The 24,534-nt window shown below is 42.1% G+C and overlaps 2 protein-coding genes across 7 annotated transcripts in view; one reads left to right on the forward strand and one right to left on the reverse strand.

The window, feature by feature from the left end:
* Positions 1–1,091: 1,091 nt before the first annotated feature.
* Positions 1,092–5,589, reverse strand: RPL35A (ribosomal protein L35a). 4 transcript variants are annotated; one of them, XM_053564505.1, is made up of 6 exons: positions 5,555–5,589; positions 5,164–5,243; positions 4,803–4,846; positions 4,176–4,328; positions 2,664–2,808; positions 1,092–1,155 (listed from the first exon to the last, which is right to left on the reverse strand). In XM_053564505.1, exons 3-6 carry the CDS (start codon positions 4,811–4,813, stop codon positions 1,132–1,134), a joined length of 333 nt encoding a protein of 110 aa, XP_053420480.1. In that variant the 5' UTR covers positions 4,814–4,846; positions 5,164–5,243; positions 5,555–5,589; the 3' UTR covers positions 1,092–1,131. The 4 variants fall into 4 exon arrangements, with proteins under 4 accessions (XP_053420480.1, XP_053420481.1, XP_053420483.1 ...); XM_053564506.1 differs by having other exon boundaries at positions 5,206–5,243; positions 5,555–5,571; XM_053564508.1 differs by lacking the exon at positions 5,555–5,589 and adding an exon at positions 5,364–5,548 and having other exon boundaries at positions 5,206–5,243.
* A 278-nt stretch (positions 5,590–5,867) lies between these two features.
* IQCG (IQ motif containing G) overlaps positions 5,868–24,534 on the forward strand; it is a 45,467-nt gene continuing 26,800 nt past the window's right edge. For 2 of the 3 annotated variants that reach the window (XM_053564511.1, XM_053564509.1), the window contains exons 1-5: positions 5,868–6,016; positions 11,319–11,389; positions 12,820–13,078; positions 16,001–16,218; positions 21,984–22,112. In XM_053564511.1, coding sequence (XP_053420486.1) covers positions 11,352–11,389; positions 12,820–13,078; positions 16,001–16,218; positions 21,984–22,112 — 644 coding nt within the window. In that variant the 5' untranslated portion in view covers positions 5,868–6,016; positions 11,319–11,351. The remainder of the gene's footprint in view (positions 6,017–11,318; positions 11,390–12,819; positions 13,079–16,000; positions 16,219–21,983; positions 22,113–24,534) is intronic. The other variant, XM_053564510.1, reaches the window with a different exon arrangement.

Genomic DNA, 24,534 nt, shown 5'->3' on the forward strand with positions numbered 1-24,534 from the left:
TGTTGACATTTCAGTAAAGCTTGTTTTTTAAAGTGACAAATGTCATATACATTCAGTGAATTTAATGTTGAATAAAAAAGTACTGGGCAGTGCCTGTGGCTCAGTGGGTAGGGCATGGGCCTCATATACCAAGGGTGGTGGGTGGTGTGTTAAACCCGGCCCCGGCCAAACTGCAACAAAAAAATAGCCCGACATTGTGGCGGGCACCTGTAGTCTCAGCTACTCAGGAGCCCGAGGCAAGAGAATCGCCTAAGCCCAGGAGTTGGAGGTTGCTGTGAGCTGTGACGCCCTGGCACTCTACCTAGGGCGACAGCTTGAGACTCTGTCTCTGCAAAAAATAAAAAAGTACTGCAACAATTAGAAATCTATGACCACAATGAAAGCTGATGCTTTAGTTCAAAATTTCATTTTAGCAAATCTTCGAGAGATTTAAATACTCTGGAGCACTGTTTACATCTTTATTATAATCTGCTAAAATGTTACCCTTCCACTTTACTGTTAAAACATGAAGCCAAGATAACCTGTGTGTCCCACCTAATTACCTTTTCTAAGGTGAAATTATATGGTTTATTTTCAGTTTGCATATTCTTCCCACTCAAGTGTTAAGTACTGGAATGCTCTGTCCAGTCATAAATCCCAAGGATATCTCATTTGCCTGCCTGTCTGAATGAGCTGTCCAAAACCTTCGAAGTATTATCTCCATCTGAATTATTCCCAAGTCCCACTTTCAAGCTTCCTATCCAATCTATGTAGAACAAGTATATCCACAAGATACTCTCAATGCTTTTGAGCTTCTTTCACCTACTCTCAAATCTTTGAGGAAGTCAGTTACCCTTCCACTTCCCGTTTATTCCAGCCTGCACCCAAGTCCACAGTGTATTAAGATACTCACATTAAACCGGTTTTTTTTTTCATAGTCCCCACACAGGAAAAAAACCACTTATCTTCTAAATCTCTGTACTTGCCCTTAATTGTCATTATATATACACCTATAGCTCTGACTTCCTTGTACTCTGAAAGTGCTAGATAACCTTCATTTTAAACATGCCACTCAAGTTACATCAGTAAGTTTTAACACCTCTTAATAAAAATACAACAGCACAAATCTACTTTTATTTACTTTTCATCACTTTAAATCCTTGAGGGGTACAGCATCTGGGGGAAAAAAAACAAAGATATTAGGTCAATGTTATATTACAAATTTACAATTATTGAGTACCATAATATGGATAAATCTCCTATTATTTCACTCATTACTCATCTCTGAATGTAAACTAAGGGCTTAAGTTTTTTTTTTGAGACAGGGTCTCACTGTCACCCAGGTTGGAGTCAGTAGCACAACACTAGGTGCCAGAATTACAGGTGTGAGGCAAGGCACCCAGCCGGAACTGAGTTTCTAGGTGAACATATCTTAAGAAACAGCACTGCGGGTGGTGCCTGTGGCTCAGTGGGTAGGGCACCGGCCCCATATACCAAGGGTGGTGGGTTCAAACCCAGGCCCGGTCAAACTGCAACAAAAAAATAGCCGGGCGTTGTGATGGGTGCTGGTAGTCCCAGCAACTTGGGAGGCTGAGGCAGAGAATCACCTAAGCCTAGGAGTTGGAGGTTGCTGTGAGCTGTGACGCCATGGTACTTTACCAATGGCTTTAAAGTGAGACTCTGTCTCAAAAAGATAGAAATAAAAAAGTACTGTGGCTCAGTGCCCTGGAGCTCAGTGGTTAGGGTGCCAGCCATACACAGGGGCTGGCAGGTTTGAACTCGACCTGGGACTGCTAAACAATGACAACTACAACAAAAATAAATATAGCCGGGCACTGTGGCAGGTGCCTGTAGTCACAGCTACTTGGAACGCTGAGGCAAGAGAATTGCTTAAGCCCAAGAGTTAGAGGTTGCTGTTATCTGTGATACCACAGCACTCTACCGAGGGCGACACAGTGAAACTATCTCAAATAAAGAGTACTGACAATAAATTTAAAGCTTATTAATGCCTAGTAGCACTGACATGATGGAGAAGGGAAAATATTAATTATGGGCTGCCCACATACACTAAGGCTGGCAGGTTGGAACCTGACCCAGGCCCGCTAAGTAATAACTGCAATAAAAAAAACAACTGGGTGTTGTAGTGGGCACCTGTAGTCCCAGCTACTAGGGAGGCTGAGTCAAGAGAATGGATCAAGCCCAAGAGTTTGAGGTTGCTGTGAGCTATGAGGCCACAGCACTCTACCGAGGGCAAGATAGTGACTAAAAAAAAAAAAAATTATGCCAAGAAAAAGTATGTTGGATTTTTTTTTTTCTAGCAATGACTTCAGCACCAACCCCCACCCGCACCCCCCTTGCCACAAAAGTGTTTGTTCAAACGTTATGTGTTCTCCAGGCAGCTTTAGCAAAATCTGAAATTTGGACAAAGTTTGTGTGAAAACTTTGCCTTCACTGTCCTTTAGTATGCAGAAGCAGAAGTACATCCCAGAGATTTTTAACTGGCCCAGAGTGGTTAAGAACCCAGTTCACAGAATCAGATGTTCTGTATAACTCATCTACATAGTGACTACTAATTTTGCAGGATCATTTACTGGTGTCATGTTATCATCATCACAGAAGTCTTTACAGTTCCTTGAGCTTAGTTTGACTAGACAGAGAACCCTACTGTTAATAATTGTACTTACCACACGGATTCTGTGTCCAATGGCCTTAGCAGGAAGGTTGCTTCGGAATTTGGCACGAACCATGCCACTGTTTCCATGGGCTCGAGTTATCTTTCCCCAAATTACTCTGGTTTTGTTTGGTTTGCCGCCAGGAGTCACTGTGTTGCTGATTTTTAAAAAGGTAGTTGTGGTATAAGAATTCAGGTAACCAATATAGTTTGATACAAATTCACCGTGACATCTAGACCAGTGCTTCTCAACTCTGATTACCCACTTAATCATACCTATTATATTCCAGGCACTTTCGTAAAATATATCAGTTTATAAAACAGAAATCTTTCAAAACGTTTCAAAAACTTGTGTGATTTGTAAAAGTCAGTCACCCTTCCACTTCCCAAGCTTATTCCATGTGTATTATAATACTTGCATTGAACCCTGTTTTTCTTTCATAGCTCCAAAAAAAAAAAAACCACTTGTAAATCTGTCCTTGCCCTGTTAATTGTCATTATATATACTTATATCTGACTTTCTTGTACTCTGAAAGTAATAAAAAAAAGTAAAATAGGGAGTCAGATGGTAATAGCTGCAATACTGAAAGAAAACAGCAAAGACAAGAATTGTGAGGATGGTGGGTATAGGGAGAAAGATGAATTATTTCCAATTTTAAATAGACAAGAAAAAGCTCATTGAGGTGACAATGGCACAAAACCCACGGATGACTAGTGCAAGCAGAGCAAAAAGCAAACACTGAAGATCTCAGGTAGGAAAGTCCTGGCTTGGGGAAAGACTGAAGTTACCAAAGAGTGAATCCTAATGAATCAACAAAGAAGGCTCTAGATCAGGGGTCCTCAAATTTTTTAAACAGGGGGCCAATTCACTGTCCCTCAGACCGTTGGAGGGCCGGACTATAGCTTAAAAAAAAACCAACAAAAACACAACAACTATGAACAAATTCCTATGCACTCTGCACTATCTTATTTTGAAGTAAAAAAAAACAGAACGGGAACAAATACAATCACATCACCTCATGTGGCCCGCGGGACCCCTGCTAGATGCTCCTTAATGATTGACTTTTACTAACCAAGACAAACCATAAAGTTGTGAGAATGTAAGCATGAAGACATAATCTTCAAGGAATACTCTTGATGTAGGAGATAGAAGAGTGGGGCAAGGATGTAAGTACTTCCCCAGAGATTTTTAACTGGCCCAGAGTGGGTTAAAAACCCAGGATCAATGTACAGAGACATTAACATCTTTAAGCACATATAAAAAAAAACTTTAAGGAATTAACACAATGTATTAAGGTATAGGAAGAGTGCTCTATAAAATCTTAAAAGGGATCATAATGAGTAATAAGCTCTTTCCTTGTTTTCTAAATACTGAAATAAGTCCAAAACCACCCACAAAAGTAACATCCTTCTAGAAGACCTAATGTAGAAGCCACAATACCAATTAATTTACCAATGTATTTTATTCTTTCAATAGAAAGTGAGAAAGCTCACAAGTGAAAACTCAAAAACATTATAAACTTACTTCTTTGCTTTGTATACATAAGCACATCTCTTGCCCAAATAAAATTCAGTTTCATCTCGGGCATAAACACCTTCAATTTTAAGAAGAGCTGTGTGCTCTCTTTGGTTCCGGAGACCTCTCTTATAGCCAGCAAAAATGGCCTTGGACCACAGCCTGGGACAGACATACAAGATACAAGCATAATATTAAACATAAGCTTCAACAAACTGCCAGTACAATTTGACTTTTAATAACCCCCAGCCAAAAGTTATCTGTAGCAAACACCTACATTTTCCCCACCAATTTTTTTTTTTTTTTGAAGACAGTGTCTAGTGCCCTACCGTCATAGCTCACAGCAACCTCAAACTCTTGGCTCAAGCATTCTCTTGCCTCAACCTCCCGAGTGGCTGGTACTATAGGCGCCCCTCACAACGCCCGGCTATTTCTAGAGACGAGGTCTCGCTCTGGCTCAGGTTGGTCTCAAACCGGTGAGCTCAGGGCAATCCATCCGCCTCGGCCTCCCAGAGTACTGGGATTTCAGGTGAGCCACCTGCCCGGCCTTCCCCACCAATTTTGAGCTCTGATTTATGACAGCTTAACTTTTAAACCACCAAAACCCCCCAAAACAACCATATTTCAAACGCATACCTTCCAGACATATTTGCCTTTTAGAAGTCCTGTTCCCAGCAGACCTTAAAACAAAATGATTCGGTTTAAAACCATGCAATGTATCTTTCCCACCTTGCCTTCTCTCATTTCTTAAGCCTGTTAGGCAAATTCCTTTATAATCGGCATTTCAAGAATATGGAACAAGATAATTACGCCTTAACATCTACATATACTGCACAATCCTCCAAGACATTCAAATTTCAGAGAACAGCTGATGTCTAAGAAAACTCCGAAACGAAGACAAAAATCAAGTGGGAAAACTGTACAAACTCCAAAACGAAATCCTAAGAAAACTTATGCTACCATGTGACAAAATACAGGGAGGAAAATAAATATTTACCAAGTAGGTAAAGAAGCACACAGAAAACAAGACTTTACGTACGCTGAGGAAAAGGAGACTGTAGACAGCCAAAGCGAGGTCTGGAAAAGGAAGAAAATAAAAAGCTCAGCCAAAAGGAACCACCAGGTTACAGGTAACCGCAGGCGAACAAAAGTGCCTCTACTTCACTCCGCTCAGGCCCACTCTGATTACCGGCGTACCGGTTCTGGGGAGTCAGAGGACCAACACCATCCGTCCCACATCTCCTCCATCCTGTCCTCTCTTTTCCTGCAGCCCACGGAGATCACCAGCTGGCAGAGATTCCAAGGCACACGGGTGCCTCGTCAAAGTACTTGGACGAGCCCACCCCAGTTATTTGCTCCCAAAGTTCTGCAGCAGGCGCTTCACTCACCTCCACAGGCCCCAAGATGGCGGAAAGAGGAAAACGAAGCCCCGCCGCGTGGCATTATGGGAAAAAATGCCTCTCCGCCCCGCCCCCGGTTTAGGCATCTTCCGTAATCGCCAGAAAAGCAAACTTCTCGAATGGTCATCGGACTGAAATAAACCTCATTCTAGCGCACTATTAAAATTCTTTTCCTAGGTATATTCAGCTTTGTAAGCTCCAACATATATTATTTCGGAGCAGAGAAAGGCAAAAATGATAGCCAGCTAAAGAAGACGAGGAAAGAAAACGGTCCTTCAAAGCTGCGTTGCCATAGAAACACCTCACCTTGGTTGCTTAGTTACTGCGTCCCGGAGTGCTGCAGGTAGAAAGGCTTTAGCTCAACTCCAAGACACCCCCTCGTCCCCACCCCGCGACTTCCATCCCCACTCTACGCCTCAAGACTGATTCTAAGGTTCATTCGCGAACATGGTATGTCTTTCCCTGGTACGCTACAGGAGTAGGAAGAAACCACGGATACTCTGGTAGCCTCCCTACCCTGGAAGAGAAAGGCCGGGAGCACGAAGGCAGGATGAGTTGGTCCTCCTCTTTAACTACTTTTTTTCCTTCTTTCCTCCCCTCTACTTTTTTATCTCTTTCAAGGAATGAGTTAAGTTCTTATTTCCATCCTTCTCTATAACTCCAAGAAGGAGGAGGACTTCCTGAGGAGATTTTATAGCCTTTTTAAGATAACTCAGCTGCCAGACTGAAACTCTGCGGGAGAGTAGGGTCATGCCCGCGCGTCATTGTTCTTCTGTAAATACTTGTAGGCTACAGTGAGATGGATTAGTGGACGCCAGAGATTTGTATTTCCTAATTATTACACATTTATTTGGGTTGCCCTGTGGTTTAGTTCATCCATTCAATAGATTAATGAATGACTATCACATACCAAGATTTGTTGTAGGCTTAAAGGACAGTACAGTAAACAAAAAAACAAATGTTTGCCCTAATGGAGCTTAGATCTTACTGAGGGGAACAATACAATAAGCAAGTAAAATAAATGACACATAGAAAAATAAAGCAGCTGCATTCTTTATTTCTTTCTTTGAGATGCCTTGCCTCTCCCTCCTTTTCTCTCTTCCCCACTCCCTCCCCCATCTTCCCCTCTCACACTCCCAGCTCTCTGCTCTCTTTTCTATCTCTCTCATCTTCCTTCCCACTCTCTTTCCTCTCTCTAATATAAAATAAACTTATACTTTTATATCCAAAAAAAAGGAAAAAGAAAAATTAGGCAAGGAGACCAACATAAAAAAGCCTTTAAAAAAAATCTGAGATAGGAAGCCATTTGAGTTTTCTGAACAGTAGAGTGACTCATCCGACTTTCATTTTAACATGGTCACTGTATTGAGACAAAGGAGGCAAAGGCACCCACAGGAAGATCAAGTAACAGACTCCTGAAAGAAACCTAATGAGAGATGATGGTGTGGAGACAGGAGTGATGAGTATGTTTAAATTGTCATAGGATTTGCTGATGGATAAGGAATGATAAAGTAATAAAAGATAAAGTTTAATGAAATAGATGTAGATAAGTAAGTTTTAAAACCAGATCCTGGTGGCTGGGCACAGTGGCTCACAACTGTAATCCTAGTGCTCTGGGAGGCCCAAGTTTGAGACCAGCCTGAGCCAGAGCAAGACCTCTTCTCTACTAAAAATAGAAAAACTGAGGCAAGAGGATCACTTGAGGCCAAGAGTTGGAGATTGTTGTGAGCTAAGATGCCATGGCAATCTACCTAGGGCAACAACTTGAGATTCTGTCTCAAAAATAAATAAATAAATAATAAAACCAGGGCGGCGCCTGTGGCTCAGTGAGTAAGGCGCCTGCCCCATATGCCGAGGGTTGCGGGTTCAGACCCAGCCCCGGCCAAACTGCAACAGAAAAATAGCCGGGCGTTGTGGCGGGCGCCTGTAGTCCCAGCTGCTCGGGAGGTTGAGGCAAGAGAATCGCGTAAGCCCAAGAGTTAGAGGTTGCTGTGAGCCGTGTGATGCCACGGCACTCTACCCGAGGGCAGTACAGTGAGACTCTGTCTCTACAAAAAAAATAAATAAATAAATAAAATAAAATCAGATCCTGCTGGCGCAGTGGCACATGCCTGTAATTCTAACAGTTTGGGAGGCCAAGGTGGAGGAATGCTTGAGACCAGGAGTTCAAGCCCAGCCTAGGAAACACAAGACCTCTTGTCTACATTTTTTTTTTTTGAGACAGAGTCTCATTTTGTCACCCTTGGCAGAGTGCCATGGTGTAATAGCTCACAGCAACCTCAAACACTTGGGCTCAAGCAATCCTCTTACCTCAGTTTTTCTATTTTTTGGTAGAGATGGGAATCTTGCTTTTGCTCAGACTGCTCTCCAACTTGTGAGCTCAAGCAATCCACTCATCTCGGCCTCTCAGACTGCTAGGATTATGAGCCACTGCGCCTAAAGACCTCTTCTCTACAAAAAAAGTATGTCAGGATAGGCCGGGTGCGGTGGCTCACACCTGTAAGCCTAGCACTTGGGAGGCTGAGGTGGGTGGATTGCCTGAGCTCACAGGTTTGAGAGCCAGATGGAGGCTATCAAAAAATAGCCAGGCATTGTAGTGGGCACCTGTAGTTCCAGCTACTCAGAGGCTGAGACAAGAGAATCGCTTAAGCCCAAGAGTTTGAGGATGCTGTGAGCTGTGACGCCACAGCACTCTATGGAGGGTGACAAGTGAGACTCTGTCTCAAAAAAAAAAAAGAAATATGTCAGGATAGATCTTATACCTTGTAGCCTACTATCACATCCATTTTTCTCTGTCCCAGAAATGTACTGGAAATTTCACTATTAGAGATTCATTAGTCAGGATTCTAAGTGTAAATCATCCTGGGAGGAATAACATGTTAAATGTGAATTTTATTCATTTGTTCATTCATAGTGCCAGAAATTTAGAACATAATAGTGAACATCATTGTCATATTTCTTGATTTCATGGAACTTAAGAGTCTTCTGGGGAGAAATTGACATAAACATTACAAATTGTGAGGAGAGCTCTGTAGGAAAACAAAAAGTGCCATGAGTGCTTGAACAGAAGAAACTGGATCCAGCCTGATGAGTCAAGGAAAAAGTATCACTTGGAGAAGTGTCGGTAAGGGGTTTCATAAACTGCAGGTGATGACCCGTTTGTAGATCGTGATCATAATACTTTTTAAAACAAAATATGATAGAATCAAAAATATCAGAATGTTGGAGGGGCGGCGCCTGTGGCTCAGTCTGTAAGGCACCGGCCCCATGTACCGAGGGTGGAGGGTTCAAACCCGGCCCCGGCCAAACTGCAACCAAAAAATAGCCAGGCGTTGTGGTGGGCGCCTGTAGTCCCAGCTACTTGGGAGGCTGAGGCAAGAGAATCGCTTAAGCCCAGGAGTTGGAGGTTGCTGTGAGCTGTGTGAGGCCACGGCACTCTACCGAGGGCCATAGAGTGAGACTCTGTCTCTACAAAAAAAAAAAAAAGAATGTTGGGCCAGGCACGGTGGCTCACACGTGTAATTCCAGCACTTGGGAGGCTGAGGTGGGTGGATTGCCTGAGCTTACAGGTTCAAGACCAGCCTAAGCCAGAGCGAGATCTCGTCTCTAAAAAATACCCAGGTGCTGTAGTCGCAGCTACTTGGGCAGGCTGAGAGAATACTTAAGCCCATGAGTTTGAGGTTGCTATGAGCTATGACGCAATGGCACTCTACCAAGGGTGACAAAGTGAGACTCACTCTCAAAAAAAAAAAAGGGCAGTGCCTATGGCTCAGTGGGCAGGGCGCCGGCCCCATATACTGAGGGTGACAGGTTCAAACTCAGCCCAGGCCAAACTGCAACAAACAAATAGCCGGGCATTGTGGGGGGCACCTGTAGTCCCAGCTACTTTGGAGGCTGAGGCAGAAGAATCGCCTAAACCCAGGAGTTGGAGGTTGCTGTGAGCTGTGTGATGCCACGGCACTCTACTGAGGGCAGCAAAGTGAAAATGTGTCTCTAAAAAAAAAAAAAAATCAGAATGTTATCACACATGGTAAGTGAAAGTTGTTTTATGAAGCTTGTGATTCAGTTATTTGTGTTCATATATGTATATAAACATATATATGCACTAGGTCATTGTATCAACCCTGGAAGAAAATTGGCTGAGTTGAGAGTTTAATAAAGTATCTTTACAAAGGTAAAGCAGAAGTGAAACTACAAGGGATAATGCAGTCTTCAGGAATATGGGGAAGAAGTAGTTACTATACTTAAGCCCAGAGAGAGAGAAAAAGTAATTTGGAGAGAGTTGTCCGACCGAAGTCATGTCCTTTGATAGAGGAACATTGCCAACCAATGATAAGCTGGCAGAGAAGGAGCTATGAGAGTAAATATCTGACTTTAATAAATAAGTAAATACCTGGAATCTTCCATTGCTGCACTCCTCATGCAGTCTGTCAGTAACAGAAAATGATGGAATTGGATCTAGAAGGGCAATGGCAATTACCTGGAAAAATGACTTTTTAACCTGGTACCAAATAGATCATTGGGACTTTATAAGGTGAAGAGGTGAGGGAAAAGTGGCTCAAGTTGAAGGAGTAGCCTGTGCAAAGATCCTCATTGAGGCTGGAGGGCAGGAAAGGGCAGTTCCAGGAGAGTCTGGAGAAAAACAGAGTGGGCCAGATCATGCAAACCTTACAGGTCAAATTAAGAATTTTGGTATTGGCTCAGCCCCTGTAGCCCCTGTAGCTCAAGCGACTAAGGCACTAGACACATACCGAGGCAGATCTGGCGGCTTCGAATCCATCCCAGGCCTGCCAAACAATGACAACTACAACCAAAAAATAGCCAGGCGTTGTGGCAGGCGCCTGTAGTCCCAGCTACTTGGGAGGCTGAGCAAGAGGATTGCTTAAAACCCAAGAGTTAGAGGTTGCTGTGAGCAGTGACACCACAGCACTCTACCCAGGGTGACAGCTTGAGACTCTGTCTCAAAAAAAAAAGAATTTTGGTCTTTGTCCTAAGGCAGTGGGAAACAATTGAAGGATTTCAAGGAGAGAAACCAGATTTTCTTTGTTTCTCTCTCTCTCTGTGTTTCTTTTTGAGACAAAGTCTCACTACATCGCCCTCATGACAACTGCAACAAAAAAGAGCCCTGCGTTGTGGTGGGTGCCAGTGGTCCCAGCTTCTTGGGAGGCTGAGGCAAGAGAATTGCTTGAGTCCATGAGTTTGAGGTTGCTGTGATGCCATGCCACTCTACTGAGTGCCATGCCACTCTACTGATATAGTGAAACTCTGTCCCCCCACTCCCCCTAAATTATACTAATCAGAATAATAAAAAAGCTATTATATAGAGATTGCCAATTAAAAATTAGAATGTAATAAAACATGTTAACAAGCTACTCAGGAGGCTAAGGCAGGAGAATAGCTTGAGGCCAGGAGTTAAAGGCTGCACTGTAGCTATGATTGGTGGGCAACATAGTAAAATCTATCACTAAAAAAAATTTTTAAATTAAAAAAAAACTGAAATCATTTGATACATTAATACACCTTTAGAAAGGGCTCAAAGAATGCATATATCTTCAGTTTTGGTAGACTACTTAATGTGCTCCCCATGATATCAGTGATTCCTTGATCTCTGGAACTATTCTGCTGTGCAAAAAGAAAATAAGCCACAGCTGTTGTGATTCTTTAATTTTCTCTTAATGAAAGGGCATCAAAATAACTCATACATCATTCAAGATTCCCTTAAACTAATCCCAGTGTTTCCTTCTGATTTTAGGTGACTGTATTTTCATGACATTATAAATATACCATGGGAGATAACAAAACTAACTCAAGAAGAATGGAAGGGTATGTTCAAAATTCCAATTGATTAGTTCACAAATTCAAGACCAGCCTGAGGAAGAGCGAGACCTTGTCTCTAAAAATATAGCTGGGTGTTATGGTGGGCAAGAGGATCACTCGAGCCCAAGAGTTTGAGGTTGCTGTGAGCTATGACATCAGGGCACTCTACCAAGGGCAACAAAGTAAGACTCTGTCTCAAAAAAACAAAACAAAACAAAATTCCAGTTTGTTTTGTATATATTTTAAAAATTATTCCTTCTGTTACATTTCTGCGTATTATCTGTTGCTGTATAACAAATCGCCCGAGAACTTAATGACTTAAAATATAACATTTATTGGGCAGCACCTGTGGCTCAAGGAGTAGGGCGCTGGTCCCATATGCCAGAGGTGGCGGGTTCAAACCCAGCCCCGGCCAAAAAAAAAAAAATATATATATATATATAACATTTATTATTTCACACAGTAGGTCAGGAGTTTGGGAACAGTTTTCAGCTATCCTCAAACTTTTTAAACGGGGCCAATTCACTGTTCCTCAGACCGTTGGAGGGCCAGTCTATAGTTTAAAAAAAAAACTGAACAAATTCCTATGCACACTGCAAATATCTTATTTTGAAGTAAAAAAAACAAAACGGGAACAAATACAATCACACTGCCTCATGTGGCCTGCGGGCCACAGTTTGAGGACCCCTGGTTTAGCTGGATGGCTCTGCCTTAGGGTCCTTCATAAGATTGAAGTTGGCCAGGAAGTACAGTTTTCTGAAGACTTGATAAGGGCTAAAGGATGCTCTGCCAAGATGGTTAATTTACACAGCTGGCAAATTGATGCTGGCTACTGGCAAGAGACCATACTTCCTCACTTTCTAGATGTCTAGTACTGTACTAAGTGGCCTCGTGAAAAGGAAGCTGGCTTCCTTCAGAGTGAGAGATGACAGAATAAGGAAGAAGCTGCAATATCTTTTATCACCTAACCTTGGAAGTCATAGTCTGTCAATTCCTGTAATATCCTTTTGGTTACACATTAGTCCTATTCCATGTGGGGGAGAGTACACAAAGGCATGAATACCAGAATGTGAAAATGACTTGGGGCACCTGTGGAGGCTACCACGTTCTGTTTTTCACCAATCATGAGATGCCTTTGCTTAGCAACTAAGGATGTTGCTAGAAAAAAAAAATGTTGGCTCAAATTCAAATGGGTTAAGCATAGTCAAATATCATGGGCTTTATATCTTTATTAAACAGTTGTTTGCCTTTTATTGGTCAAAATAGAAGGTATTCAGCAAAATCATATGCAAACTCTTGCTTTATTTTTCACATAGATTATATTAGATGACAATATGAACTTCACAGGAGCCAATCTAAGTGCTACCTGTGCTTTTGAACTTAAGTAACATTTAAACATTGACAACTGACTTATTTTGTCTTTATTTTTTCCTTAGAGTCATGCTGGAAGCCTCAAACCTTCCTCTAGAAGTTGGGCATTCTGAGATAATGGTTTCAGTAACTGGTGAACCACCTACTGCTACAGAGGAAGAAGGAATAGATATGGATACAAGTGTAGAAATCATCCCAGAAATCATAGAGCCACTCTCCCTCCCAGATGTGTTGAGGGTCTCTGCAGTTCTGGAAGATACAATAGACCAGCTCTCTATTCTAAACTATGTCATGCCAATTCAGTATGAAGGAAGACTAAGCGTGGTATATATTCATTCACCATTATTTAACTTTGCTTTCTATCCTTTTTATTTCTCCATCATTAATAGTACCTATACCTTAAATTTTACCTGAGAAATTGTACCTTTACCTTAGATAAAAGGCTACAATAACTCTCTGAGAAATGTCCTCGCAGTTGATGAAATTGCCACAGCTCAACATACACTACCAGGCAGAATATCTATTTCCAATATACTGGCATTATTCAAAAGGCCTATAGTTAAGTGCAGAATACTGAGTGTATACTGAGGAGGTCAAATTACCTGTCTCTACCTGTCTTGTATTTCTTACCTGCTAAAAGCTAAAAATATTAGTGGGAGGAAACTCAACTCTCTCAATGTTATTTTAATCTAAAATGACTTTGCTGGCCAGGCACAGTGGCTCATGCCTATAATCCTGGCACTCGGAGGCCAAGGCAGGTGGATTACCTTAGCTCACAGTTTGAGACTGGCCTGAGCCAGAGCGAGACCTCATTTCTAAAAATAGCTGGGCATTGTGGCAGGTGCCTGTAGTCCCAGCTACTTGGAGGCTGAGGCAAGAGAATTGCTTGAGTCCAGGAGTTTGAGTTTGCTGTGAACTGTGCTTCCATGGCACTCTACAGAGGGTGACATAGTGAGACTCTGTCTCAAAAAAATATATATATAAAATGTATATATATATAAATATTTAAAAATATATATATATGATAAAATTACTTTGCTGGCAAGGTGCAGTGGCTTATGCAAGGCCAAGGCAGGTGGATTGCCTTAGCTCAGGAGTTCTAGACCAGCTTGAGCAAGAGTGAGACCCTGTGTGGGTCTGTAATTGTTAATCTCCTAGTTTCAAATTGGTACTGAGTACATGTGATGTTTGTTTTTCCAATCTTGTGATACTTACAAGAATGTTTTCAATCCATCTAGGTTTAGCTAGCTTTTTTTTTGAGACAGAGTCTCACTTTTTCGCCCTCAGTAAAGTGCTGTGGTGTCATAGCTCACAGCAAACTCAAACTCGTGGGCTCAAGTGATTCTCTTGCCTCAGCTTTCCGAGTAGCTGGGACTACGGGTGCCTGCACAGTGCCTGACTATTTTTCAAGACACGGTCTTGCTTTGGCTCAGACTGTTTTTGAACCTGCAAGCTCAGGCAGTCCATCCATCTCAGTTTCCCAAGTGCTAGTATTACAGGTGTGGTGAACCATGGCACCTGGTCTTGGCTTGTTTAATTCTCATTTTAAAATTCACGTTTCTTTCTAGTAATTGGTAAGTCAGGCTATAAAACACAATTACTTCCTTTGCCTAATGCCCAAGCATAAGGTAGAGAAATAATGAATTGTTAGGCAAATCAGAAAATCAGGCCTCCAAGGCCTTATGTTTTCTCCTTAGCCTCCTTAGACAAAATCTAAAATAATAACCATCCATTTTACCAATGGGAAAATAGAAGCACACAGATGTTAAAAAGTTGCCTAGGCTTGGCACCTGTAGCTCAGCGGCTAGGGCACCAGCCACATACATCAGAGCTGGCAGGTTTGAACTCAGCCTGGGCCTGCCAAACAACAATGACAACTACAACAAAAAAATAGCCACAATAGTGTTGTGGTGGGCGCCTGTAGTCCCAGCTACTTGGGAGGCTGAGTCAAGAGAATCGCTTAAGCCCAAGAGTTGGAGGTTGCTGTGAGCTGTTACGCCATGGCACTCTACCCAGGGTGACAGCTTGAGGCTCTGTCTCAAAAAAAGAAAAAAATTATTTTGGCTTTTTTCTACATGAACCTTAAAATCTATACCACACTACTAAATCTTCTATCAACTTCCACTTTTTGGTATGATTCTCCTTTTATTATTTATATTTCAAATTCGTATATTCAGTGAACATTTGAGACTCTACTATATCCCAGGCATTATTCTAAGCAATGGGACTATGAAGATGGCCAAGTTTATTTACTATCCAATCTTATTCCAAAAATCATTTAAGACTAGACTTTAAAACTTTTTGGGAGTGAACCAAGATATCTAAGACACAGTCCTTTCCCTGATAGAACCAACAATCTCATAGAGATATTTTACAAATAATTACAATGTGGTAAATGCCTGGTAACAGAGCTGTTTCACAAGGAACTTTATCTTTGATCAAAGACTTAAAGATTACCAGGTGGTGGTTTGGCACCTATAGCTCAAGCGGCTAGGGTGCCAGGCACGTACACCAGGGGATTCGAATCTAGCTCGGGCCCACCACACAACATTGACAACTACAATCAAAAAATAGCTTGGTGTTGTGGCAGGCGCCTATAATTCCAGCTACTTGGGAGGCTGAGTCAAGAGAATCACTTGAGCTCAAGAGTTTGAAGTTGCTGTGAGCTGTGACACCACGGCACTGCCAGGGCAACAGTTTGAGACTTTGTCTCAAAAAATATATATATAAGATTACCACCTGAAGAATGATAGAAGAGGAATTTTTTTTTTGAGACAGTCTTACTTTGTCACCCTTGGTAGAGTGCTGTGGTGTCATAGCTCACAGCAACCTTAAACTCTTGGGCTCAAGTGATCCTCCTGCCTCAGTCTCCTGAGTAGTTGGGACTATAGGCGCCTGCCATAACCCTATGGCTATTTTTTGGAGGCAGGGTCTCACTCTTGCTCAGGCTGATTTCCAACTTGTAAGCTCAAGCTTAATCCACCCACCTCAGCCTTCCCAGAGTGCTAAGATTATAGGCATAAGCCACTGTGCCCGGCCCGGAGAAAGGAAATGTTGTGTGAAAGCAAGAAGACAGAAAACAGCAGGATTTAGTTTGGCGTGGCTGAAGAAAAAGATACATTTTATTGGAATATAGTGTACAAGTTAGAGAAGGTGAGGTTGAAAAATGTAGACAGAGGCCCTCTTATAGTATTGTATCTTGACTTTTAAAAAAAATTTTCTTAACATCGTTTATTGTTTTTAAAGAAAAGCAAAGAAATGAATGTAGAGGGTAAAAGCCTAGACAAACCTCCAGTACATGCAACAATTTCAAAAATACCTAAAGAAGGAAGCAAGTTGCCAATAACCAGACAAGGAGGCCAAACTGCTCTGGAGTTTAACAAAGTGCAGGATCTTGTCTTCAAACAACACTCAAGGCAGAGCATAATAACAACAGAGACATTGAAGAAAATTCAAATGGACAGGTAAGGAAGGAGCATATTTTGAAATGTAATAATGTATTTATACACATATAAGAGAACAGGTGCAGGCCTGGTGCAGTGGCTTATGCCTATAATCCTAGCACTTTGGGAGGCTGAGGCAGGATTGCTTGAGCTCTGGAGTTAGAGACCAGACGGAGCAAGAGCAAGGCCCTTTCTCTATTAAAAATAGAAAAATTAGCCAGGTGTGGTGGCAGGTGCTTGTAGTCTTAGCTACTGGGGAGGCTGAGGCAGGAGGATTGCTTGAGCCCAGGAGTTTGAAGTTGTTGTCAGCTAGGCTGATGTCAAGGGTGGTTGACTGCTCTCTCTTCTCTTAGGGTTTAGTCATTATTGTATATTCAAAATGACTGCTGAGAATAGGATTAGCTAACTACTGGCTGAGGGAATGAGGTACAATCTAAAGCATGGCAGCTGGCGGCACCCGTAGCTCAGTGGGTAGGGCACCAGCCACATACACTGAGGCTGGTGGGTTCAAGCCCAGCCTGGGCCAGCTAAAACAACAATGACAACTTCAACAAAAAAATAGCCAGGTGTTGGGGTGGGTGCCTATAGTTCCAGCTACTCAGGAGGCTAGAGCAAGAGAATCTCTTGAGCCCGTGAGTTTGAAGTTGCTGTGAGCTGTGACACCACGCACTCTACTAGGGGTGACATGGTGAGACTCTGTCTTAAAAAATAATAATAATATAAATAAATTAAATAAATAAAGCATGGCAGCTCTATGATCTTGGATAGTAATTGAGCCTTTGTTTTCAATTTTTATTTTATTTATTTATTTTTTAGAGATGATACCTCATTATGTTCCTCAGGCTGGAAGGTAGTCAAGATCATGGCACATTGTAAATATTGAATTTCTAGCCTCAAGCAATCCTCCTGTGTAGCTGGGACTACAGACAGGCACTATTCCTACCATCTGTTTCCAAATTTTTTTTTTTGAGTCCGAGTCTCACTATGTCACCCTTGGAAGAGTGCTCTGGTGTCACGGCTCACAGCAACCTCAAACTCATGGGCTCAAGAGATTCTCTTGCCTCAGCCTCCAAAGTAGCTGGGACTACAGGTGCGCACCACAACACCTGGCTATTTTTTTGTTGTAGTTATTATAGCAGCCTGTATAGCCAAGGCTAGGAAGAGTGAGAATTATAAGAAATACCTGTATAGCTCAATAAGGGACCAGCTTGGTGGAAAGGGCATGGAGAGGGATTTAGTGCTCTTAACAAGCATGAGAGCTCGTGAGATGAGAGCCCTGGTGAATTGGCGGTCTCTACACCTGTGGTGTGGAGAGGCACCAGATCAGCCTTATATTAGGCTGGGGGAGCAGGCAGTCAAGAGCATGCGCATTCTATCAGACTTTGTCTCCTCTCCTGCCTGCAGAACGCCAGCACTGCGTCTCTCTGCTGAAGATTACCAAGCTACACTAAAGACTAAGATCTATCTATTCTAAGACTGCTTTTCTCTCTCCCTCCAGCTAAAGCAGATAGCCCTCATGCACCTAACAGACCTGAGCAAGGTAACTTAGTGGTCCATGGGTCCATGTCTGGAACCTAGATAACCCAGGCCCAAGACCTGACCACTCCTGGGCCCTTACAAGTGGTGTCAGGAATGAGATGTGACAAGTTATCATTGTTGTTTAACAGGCCCAGGCCAGGCTCGAAACCACCAGTCCCAGTGTGTGTGGCTGGTGCCCTAACCACTGAGTTATAGGCTCCAAGCCTATTTCCAACTTTTAAAAATGAGACTACTAATAGCAACCTTGCAACATTCATACAAGGATTTAAAATAAGGCTTTAGCCCACTACCTGGCACATATTGATAGCTATTGTGATATTTTATTCATTAATAAGAATTAGTTATGGCAGTACCTGTAGCTCAGTTGGTAGGGCACCGGCCACATACACCGGGCCGGGCAGGTTCGAACCCAGCCTGGGCAAGCTAAACAACAATAACAACTGCAACAAAAAAAATAGCTGGGTGTTGTGGCAGGTGCCTGTAGTCCCAGCTACTTGGGAGGCTGAGGCAAGAGAATTGCTGAAGCCCAAGAATTTAAGGTTGCTGTGAGCTGTGACAGCTTGGCACTCTTTAGAGATCAAGGGCGACTTAGTGAGACCTCACTCCTGGGTTCAAGTAATCCTCTTGCCTCAGCCTCCTGAGTAGCTAGGACTACAGCCTTCTGTCACAACACCCCACTAAATTTTTTAGAGACAGAGCCTCACTTTATTGCCCTTGGTAGAGTGCTGTGGCATCACAGCTCATAGCAACATCTAACTCCTGGGCTTAGGCGATTCTCTTGCCTCAGCCTCCTGAGTAGCTGGGACCACAGGCACCCGCCACAACGCCTGGCTATGTTGTTGTTGCAGTTTGGCTGGGGCTGTGTTCGAACCCGCCACCCTTGGTATATGGGGCGGGTGCCCTACCCACTGAGCCACAGGTGTTGTTCCACACCCCCCCACCTTAGTTTTTTTATCTTTATTAGAGACGGGTTTCTTATACTCTTGCTCAGGCTGAGCTCAAACTTTTGAGGTCAAGTCATCCACCTGCTTCAGCCTCTCAGAGTACTATGATTATAACCATGAGCCACTATACCCGGCCTAAAGTATATTTTAATTTTGAGGGTTTCTTAAAGGCAGATACAATTTCCGTTGTCTCATTATTCTGTTTTTTTTTCCTCTTCAACAGGCTTGCTAATAAAGAAATCTGTTAAATTCAAAAGAGCATGTAAAAAACAATAAATAAAAGAGGGTGTAATATTTTTTTTTCTTTTGAGACAGAGTCTCAAGCTGTCACCCTGGGTAGAGTGCTGTGGCGTCATAGCTCATAGCCATGGATGGAATTGAAACACATGCTTCTTATTAAAGTATCACAAGAATGGAGGAGCAAAAATCAATCCAATGTACTCAGTACTAATATATGCCAGTAGACAATCTAATACTTGGCAACATAATAGACAAACTCAAATCAATTCAAGGTGGGGGTGGCGTGAGAGTCAGGGGTGGATGGGTGTATTCCTACTTAATGGGCATGATGTTAGGGTATATGGCACACCTCTTGGAGGCAGGACACAATGATAACAATTGCAAATGTTTATTTATTTTTTTTTTTTTAAGAGACAGTCTCACTTGGTTGCCCTCGGTAGAGTGCTATGGCGTCACAGCTTACATCAACCTTCAGCTCTTGGGCTTAGGTGATTCTCTTGTCTAAGCCTCCCAAGTAATTGGGACTACAGGTGCCAGCCATAATGCCTGGCTATTTTTTTGTTGCAGTTTGGCCGGGGCCGGGTTTGAACCCTCCGCCCTTGGTATATGGGACCGGCACCATACTCACTGAGCCACAGGCACCCCCTTCTTTTTCTTTCTTTCTTTTTTTTTTTTTTTTTTTGAGACAGAGTCTCACTATGTTGCCCTGGGTAGAGTGCTGTGGCATCACAACTCACAGAAACCTCAAACTCTTGGGCTTATGCAATTCTCCTGCCTCAGCCTCCCAAGTAGCTGGGACTACATACACCCACCACAATGCCTGGCTATTTTTTTTTGTAGTTGTTGTTGTTGTTGCAATTGTCATTATTGTTTTAGCTGGCCGGGGCCGGGTTCGAGCACACCAGCCTCGGTGTATGTGGCCAGTGCCCTACCCATTGAGCTATGGGCGCCACCCACAAATGCAAACATTATAACCTAATTCTTTGTACCCTCAAACTAACCTGAAACAATAAAAAAAAAAAATTAAAGCAGAGGGGACTTCCTTATCATGTAAGCCAAAACTGGCCTGTTTGGGTATTCGGCTATTATCTCTGTCTTTCTCCTGATCTCTTGAAAGATTAGATGAACAATTTAATTTTGGGTTGGTGGCCTGGAACTTCAGGAAAGGACCCTACCTCTGTGAAGTAGGCTCTGTCTCTATGAAGTTCCTATTGTTAGTTGGATTGCTCTCTAAGTCTTTCCAGTGTGAAGCCAAGAACTCACTTGGGGCATTCGAGGGCCTTCTTCCCTTCATTGGGATGCTACTGAAAGTTTGGTACTTGTCCTGAGACCAAAGGAAGAATGAGGACATGTGGTTTGAGGAAAAGCAAAGAGAATTTTATTAATTTGCCAGCAAATGAGGAGGATATCAAACTCTAATGTTAAAGAGCCATCATCATCCCTTTAGCAGAAATACAGAGGTTTTTTTAAAGAAAGTTGTGAGCTTTTGCCATTTAACTATAGTATCTCCAGTGAAGACTATCTTATGACATCTGGACAATTCTGTTAAGCCATCTCCTGTGGTTTAAGATACAAAGAACATATTTCTGCCCCTTTGGTTATTGGCCTTGGGCAGGAATGCAGATTTTAATTTAACCAAAAGGATAAGGGACAACTCATAAAACCTTTTGCCTTTTTTCAGACTCTTTCTTCTATTACAGGGGCATCCTAGGTATCACTGGGATTATAGGAGAACTTTTTTCTTAACGTAGTTATTGAATCTCTTGTGTTAACTATTATTAAATAATTGTTGGCTAGGCGTGGTGGCTAATGCCTGTAATCATAGTACTCTGGATTGCTTGAGCTCAGGGAGTTAGAGACTAACCTGAGTAAGCATGCAATCCATCTCTTCTAAAAATAGAAAAAACTAGCCCCTTGTTGTGGTGGGCACCTGTAGTCTCAGCTACTTGGGAGGCTGAGGCAAGAGGATTGCTTGTACCCAGAAGTTTGAGGTTGCTGTAAGCTGTGATGCTACAGCACTCTAGTCTTGGGCAACAAAATGAGATACTGTCTCAAAAAAAAGGAAAAAGAATAAAGTAATGAATACTTACATACGTAACATTAGATTTTAACATTTTACCATGGTTGGTTTAGAGATTTGGCTTTTTTTCAAAGATAAAATAGTTCAAAAGAAAGATACACATTTCAGATACAGTTGAAGCGTCTAATGCCAGTGCCTTACCTCTTCTAAAGATAAACTTCCTTCTATATTTGGTATTATTTCCCTAGCATTTTATGACAATTTCATTATGTATTTATATGTTTTATTTAAATCATGTCATTTATTTGGCATTATTTCTCTAGCATTTTATGACACTTTCATTTTGTATTTATATGTTAAATCATGTCATTTTAATATTTTAAAATGTTATATAGATGATGTCATATTGTACATTAAATATTTGTTGTTGGTCTTTGGTATGTAAACTTTTTCAGGTTGTTTCCAGTTTTCTGAGAGTTTTGTTGTTGTTGTTGTTTGTTTTTAAATGACGAGTTATGTTGAATTTTGCCAAATGCCTTTTTTGTATCCATTGAGATGATTATATGGTTTGTCTCCTTTAGCCTTTACTGATATATTGCTTCTATTAATAGATTCCTTTTTATTTTATTTTAGATTTTCTTTTTTTTTTTAGAGACAGAGTCTCACTTTGTTGCCCTCAGTAGAGTGCCGTGGTGTCACAGATCACAGCAACCTCTAACTCCTGGGCTTAGGTGATTCTCCTGTCTCAGCATCCCGAGTAGCTGGGACCACAGGCACCCACCCCAACACCTGGCTATTTTTTGTTGCAGTTTGGCCGGGGCTGAGTTTGAACCCACCGTGCTTGGTATATGGGGCCGGCCTCCTACCCACTGAGCCACAGGCACCGCCCTATTTTAGATTTTCTAATGTGAAACTAGTTTGGCATTCATGGGATAATTACAGTTGAGTTGTGATGTTCCCTCTGGGTCTTAGATGACTTCTGTAGCCTTTTGTGAATGTAGGGAAATATATTTTATTAACTCCTCTTTTGTTCCTCTTCACAGGCAATTTTTCAGTGATGTGATTGCAGATACCATTAAGGAGTTTAATGATTCAGGCACTTTCACTAATCTCCTGGCAGCTTTAAACAAAGAGAGGGAAAACAAAATGCATTTCTATGATATCATTATCAGGTCAGAGTAATGTTGTTTATTTGTTTTGTTGTATTTTAAAATGCTATTGGCTGGACACTGTACCTCATACCTGTAATCCTAGCACTCTGGGATCCGAGGTGGGTGGATTGCTTGAACTCATGAGTTTGAGACTAGCCTGAGCCAGAGCGAGACACAGTCTCTAGGGCATTGTGCTGGGCACCTCTTTTCCAAGCTACTTGGGAGGCTGAGGCAAGAGGATCGCTTGAGCCCAAGAGTTTGAGAATGCTGTGAGCTATAATGTTACGGCACTCTGCTGAGGGTGACAAAGTGAGACTCTGTTGGGCGGCGCCTGTGGCTCAGTGAGTAGGGCGCCAGCCCCATATACTGAGGGTGGTGGGTTCAAACCCAGCCCTGGCCAAACTGCAACCAAAAAATAGCCGGGTGTTGTGGCCGGTGCCTGTAGACCCAGTTTCTCGGGAGGCTGAGGCAGGAGAATCGCGTAAGCCCAAGAGCTGGAGGTTGCTGTGAGCTGTGACCTCATGGCACTCTACCGAGGGCGGTAAAGTGAGACTCTGTTTCAAAAAAGAAAAAAAGGCTGGGTGATGCGGCTCACACAGGTAATCCTAGCACTCTGGGAGGTCAAGGCAGGGGGATTGCTTGAGCTCAGGGAGTTAGAGACCAGCCTGAGCAAGAGGAAGACCCCATCTCTAAAAATAGCCAGGCATATGGCAGGCGCCTATAGTCCCAGCTAGTGGGGAGGCTGAGGCAAGAGAATTGCTTAAGCCCAAGAGTTTGAGGTTGCTGTGAACTATGATGCCAGAGCACTCTACCAAGGGCAACAAAATGAAACTCTGTCTCAAAAATAAAAAATAAAAATAAATAAGTAAATAAATGGAAAGATGTAGAAGGATATATATCAAAAGGTTAATACTGGTTACCTAATAGGAGTGAAATTGGGGAATAAAAGAGAGGTGGCACATTGTCCATTTTTTATCTGTTCCTATTCTGTTTTGAAATATATATAATATTTATTATTAATAATTTCTCAGAAGTTAATTAAGAAAAATAAATTTTAATAAGATCTGTATGTACCATTCCATAGGAGGGTGAAAAGTCTAATATTCAATGCAGACAGTTTTCCAGTGATTGATTTCATCTGTATGATTATCTATTTGTAAAAATGTCTTCATTTGGGGCGGTGCCTGTGGCTCAAGGAGTAGGGCGCCGGTCCCATATGCCGGAGGTGGCAGGTTCAAACCAGCCCCGGCCCAAAAAACCACACACACACAAAAAAAAAATGTCTTCATTTGATTTTTCTTCCAAATACACATCAACTAGGACTTATTTTATTTATTTATTTATTTTGAGATAGAGTCTCACTATGTTGCCCTCAGTAGAGTGCTGTGGCATCACAGCTCACAGCAACCTCAAACTCTTGGGCTTAAGTGATTCTCTTGCCTCAGCTTCCCAAGTAGCTGGGACTACAGGCCCCCGCCACAACGCCCTGCTATTTTTTGTTGCAGTTGTCATTGTTGTTTAGCTGGCCTGGCATGGGCTCGAACTCGCTACCTTTGGTGTATGTGGCTGGCGCCCTAGCCGCTGAGCTACAGGCACTGAGCCAGACCTATAGATTTTTTTCCCTTGGTTTAGTCAGCATTCTTAGAGGATAATATGCCAATCTTTAGCTGGAGTATGAGAGAGGGGAGTTAAGAAATAATGGCTATTCTTTGTAGTTATTCTCTGACTACCCAGGTATTGAGAACTAGACAAGGAGAGGAGATTGGGGAAACTCATCATGCAGGAAACAGAATTTTATTCCATCCCCTGGTGTTTAACATTGCCTTTTATCTCCACCTTCCACTGTGTCTAAGCATCTCCAAGTCCAAATAACCTTGTTCAATCATTCCAGGAAACGTAGCCAAAACTAACAAAACCCCACTAACTCCCACGAAGAGGGAAGGCAGTTGCCTGACCTCAAGAACTGGGGAAGGGAATGAAGAGGTCATACTATTCCTTGTCGTACTTTCAACCAAGCCACTTCTATTTAGCCCAGTGCCACACTTCTCCCTTCAAACATCCTTGGAATCTGTGTGTTGAGTTTTTCTGGTGTCTACAGCTTGATTCAGTTTTCTTCTTCTTGGCTTCTCATTCTGCACACATTTAGATTTTATTTTTCTCTTTTCCACTTTTATTTTCATTAATTTTATTGACTTCTCTCATTTGCATTGCTTCTTCCCCCAGTCTCTTTGACTCTGTAGGTTTACACCTTTTATTATGCGTTTTATATTATTTCAAGAGGGAACTGAAATATTGCATGTATTTAACTGCTAAATGAAAATAGAAAGTATGTTTATGATTAAGTGAAAAAATTATGTTAAGTGAAAAAATTAGGATAAAAATTGTATATGTATCCAATATAACTCTAGTTTTGTAAGAGAGAAATTGTAGTGTTTATTTATTT

The sequence above is a fragment of the Nycticebus coucang genome, chromosome 16, assembly GCF_027406575.1.
Source record: "Nycticebus coucang isolate mNycCou1 chromosome 16, mNycCou1.pri, whole genome shotgun sequence".
Classification (NCBI taxonomy): Eukaryota; Metazoa; Chordata; class Mammalia; order Primates; family Lorisidae; genus Nycticebus; species Nycticebus coucang.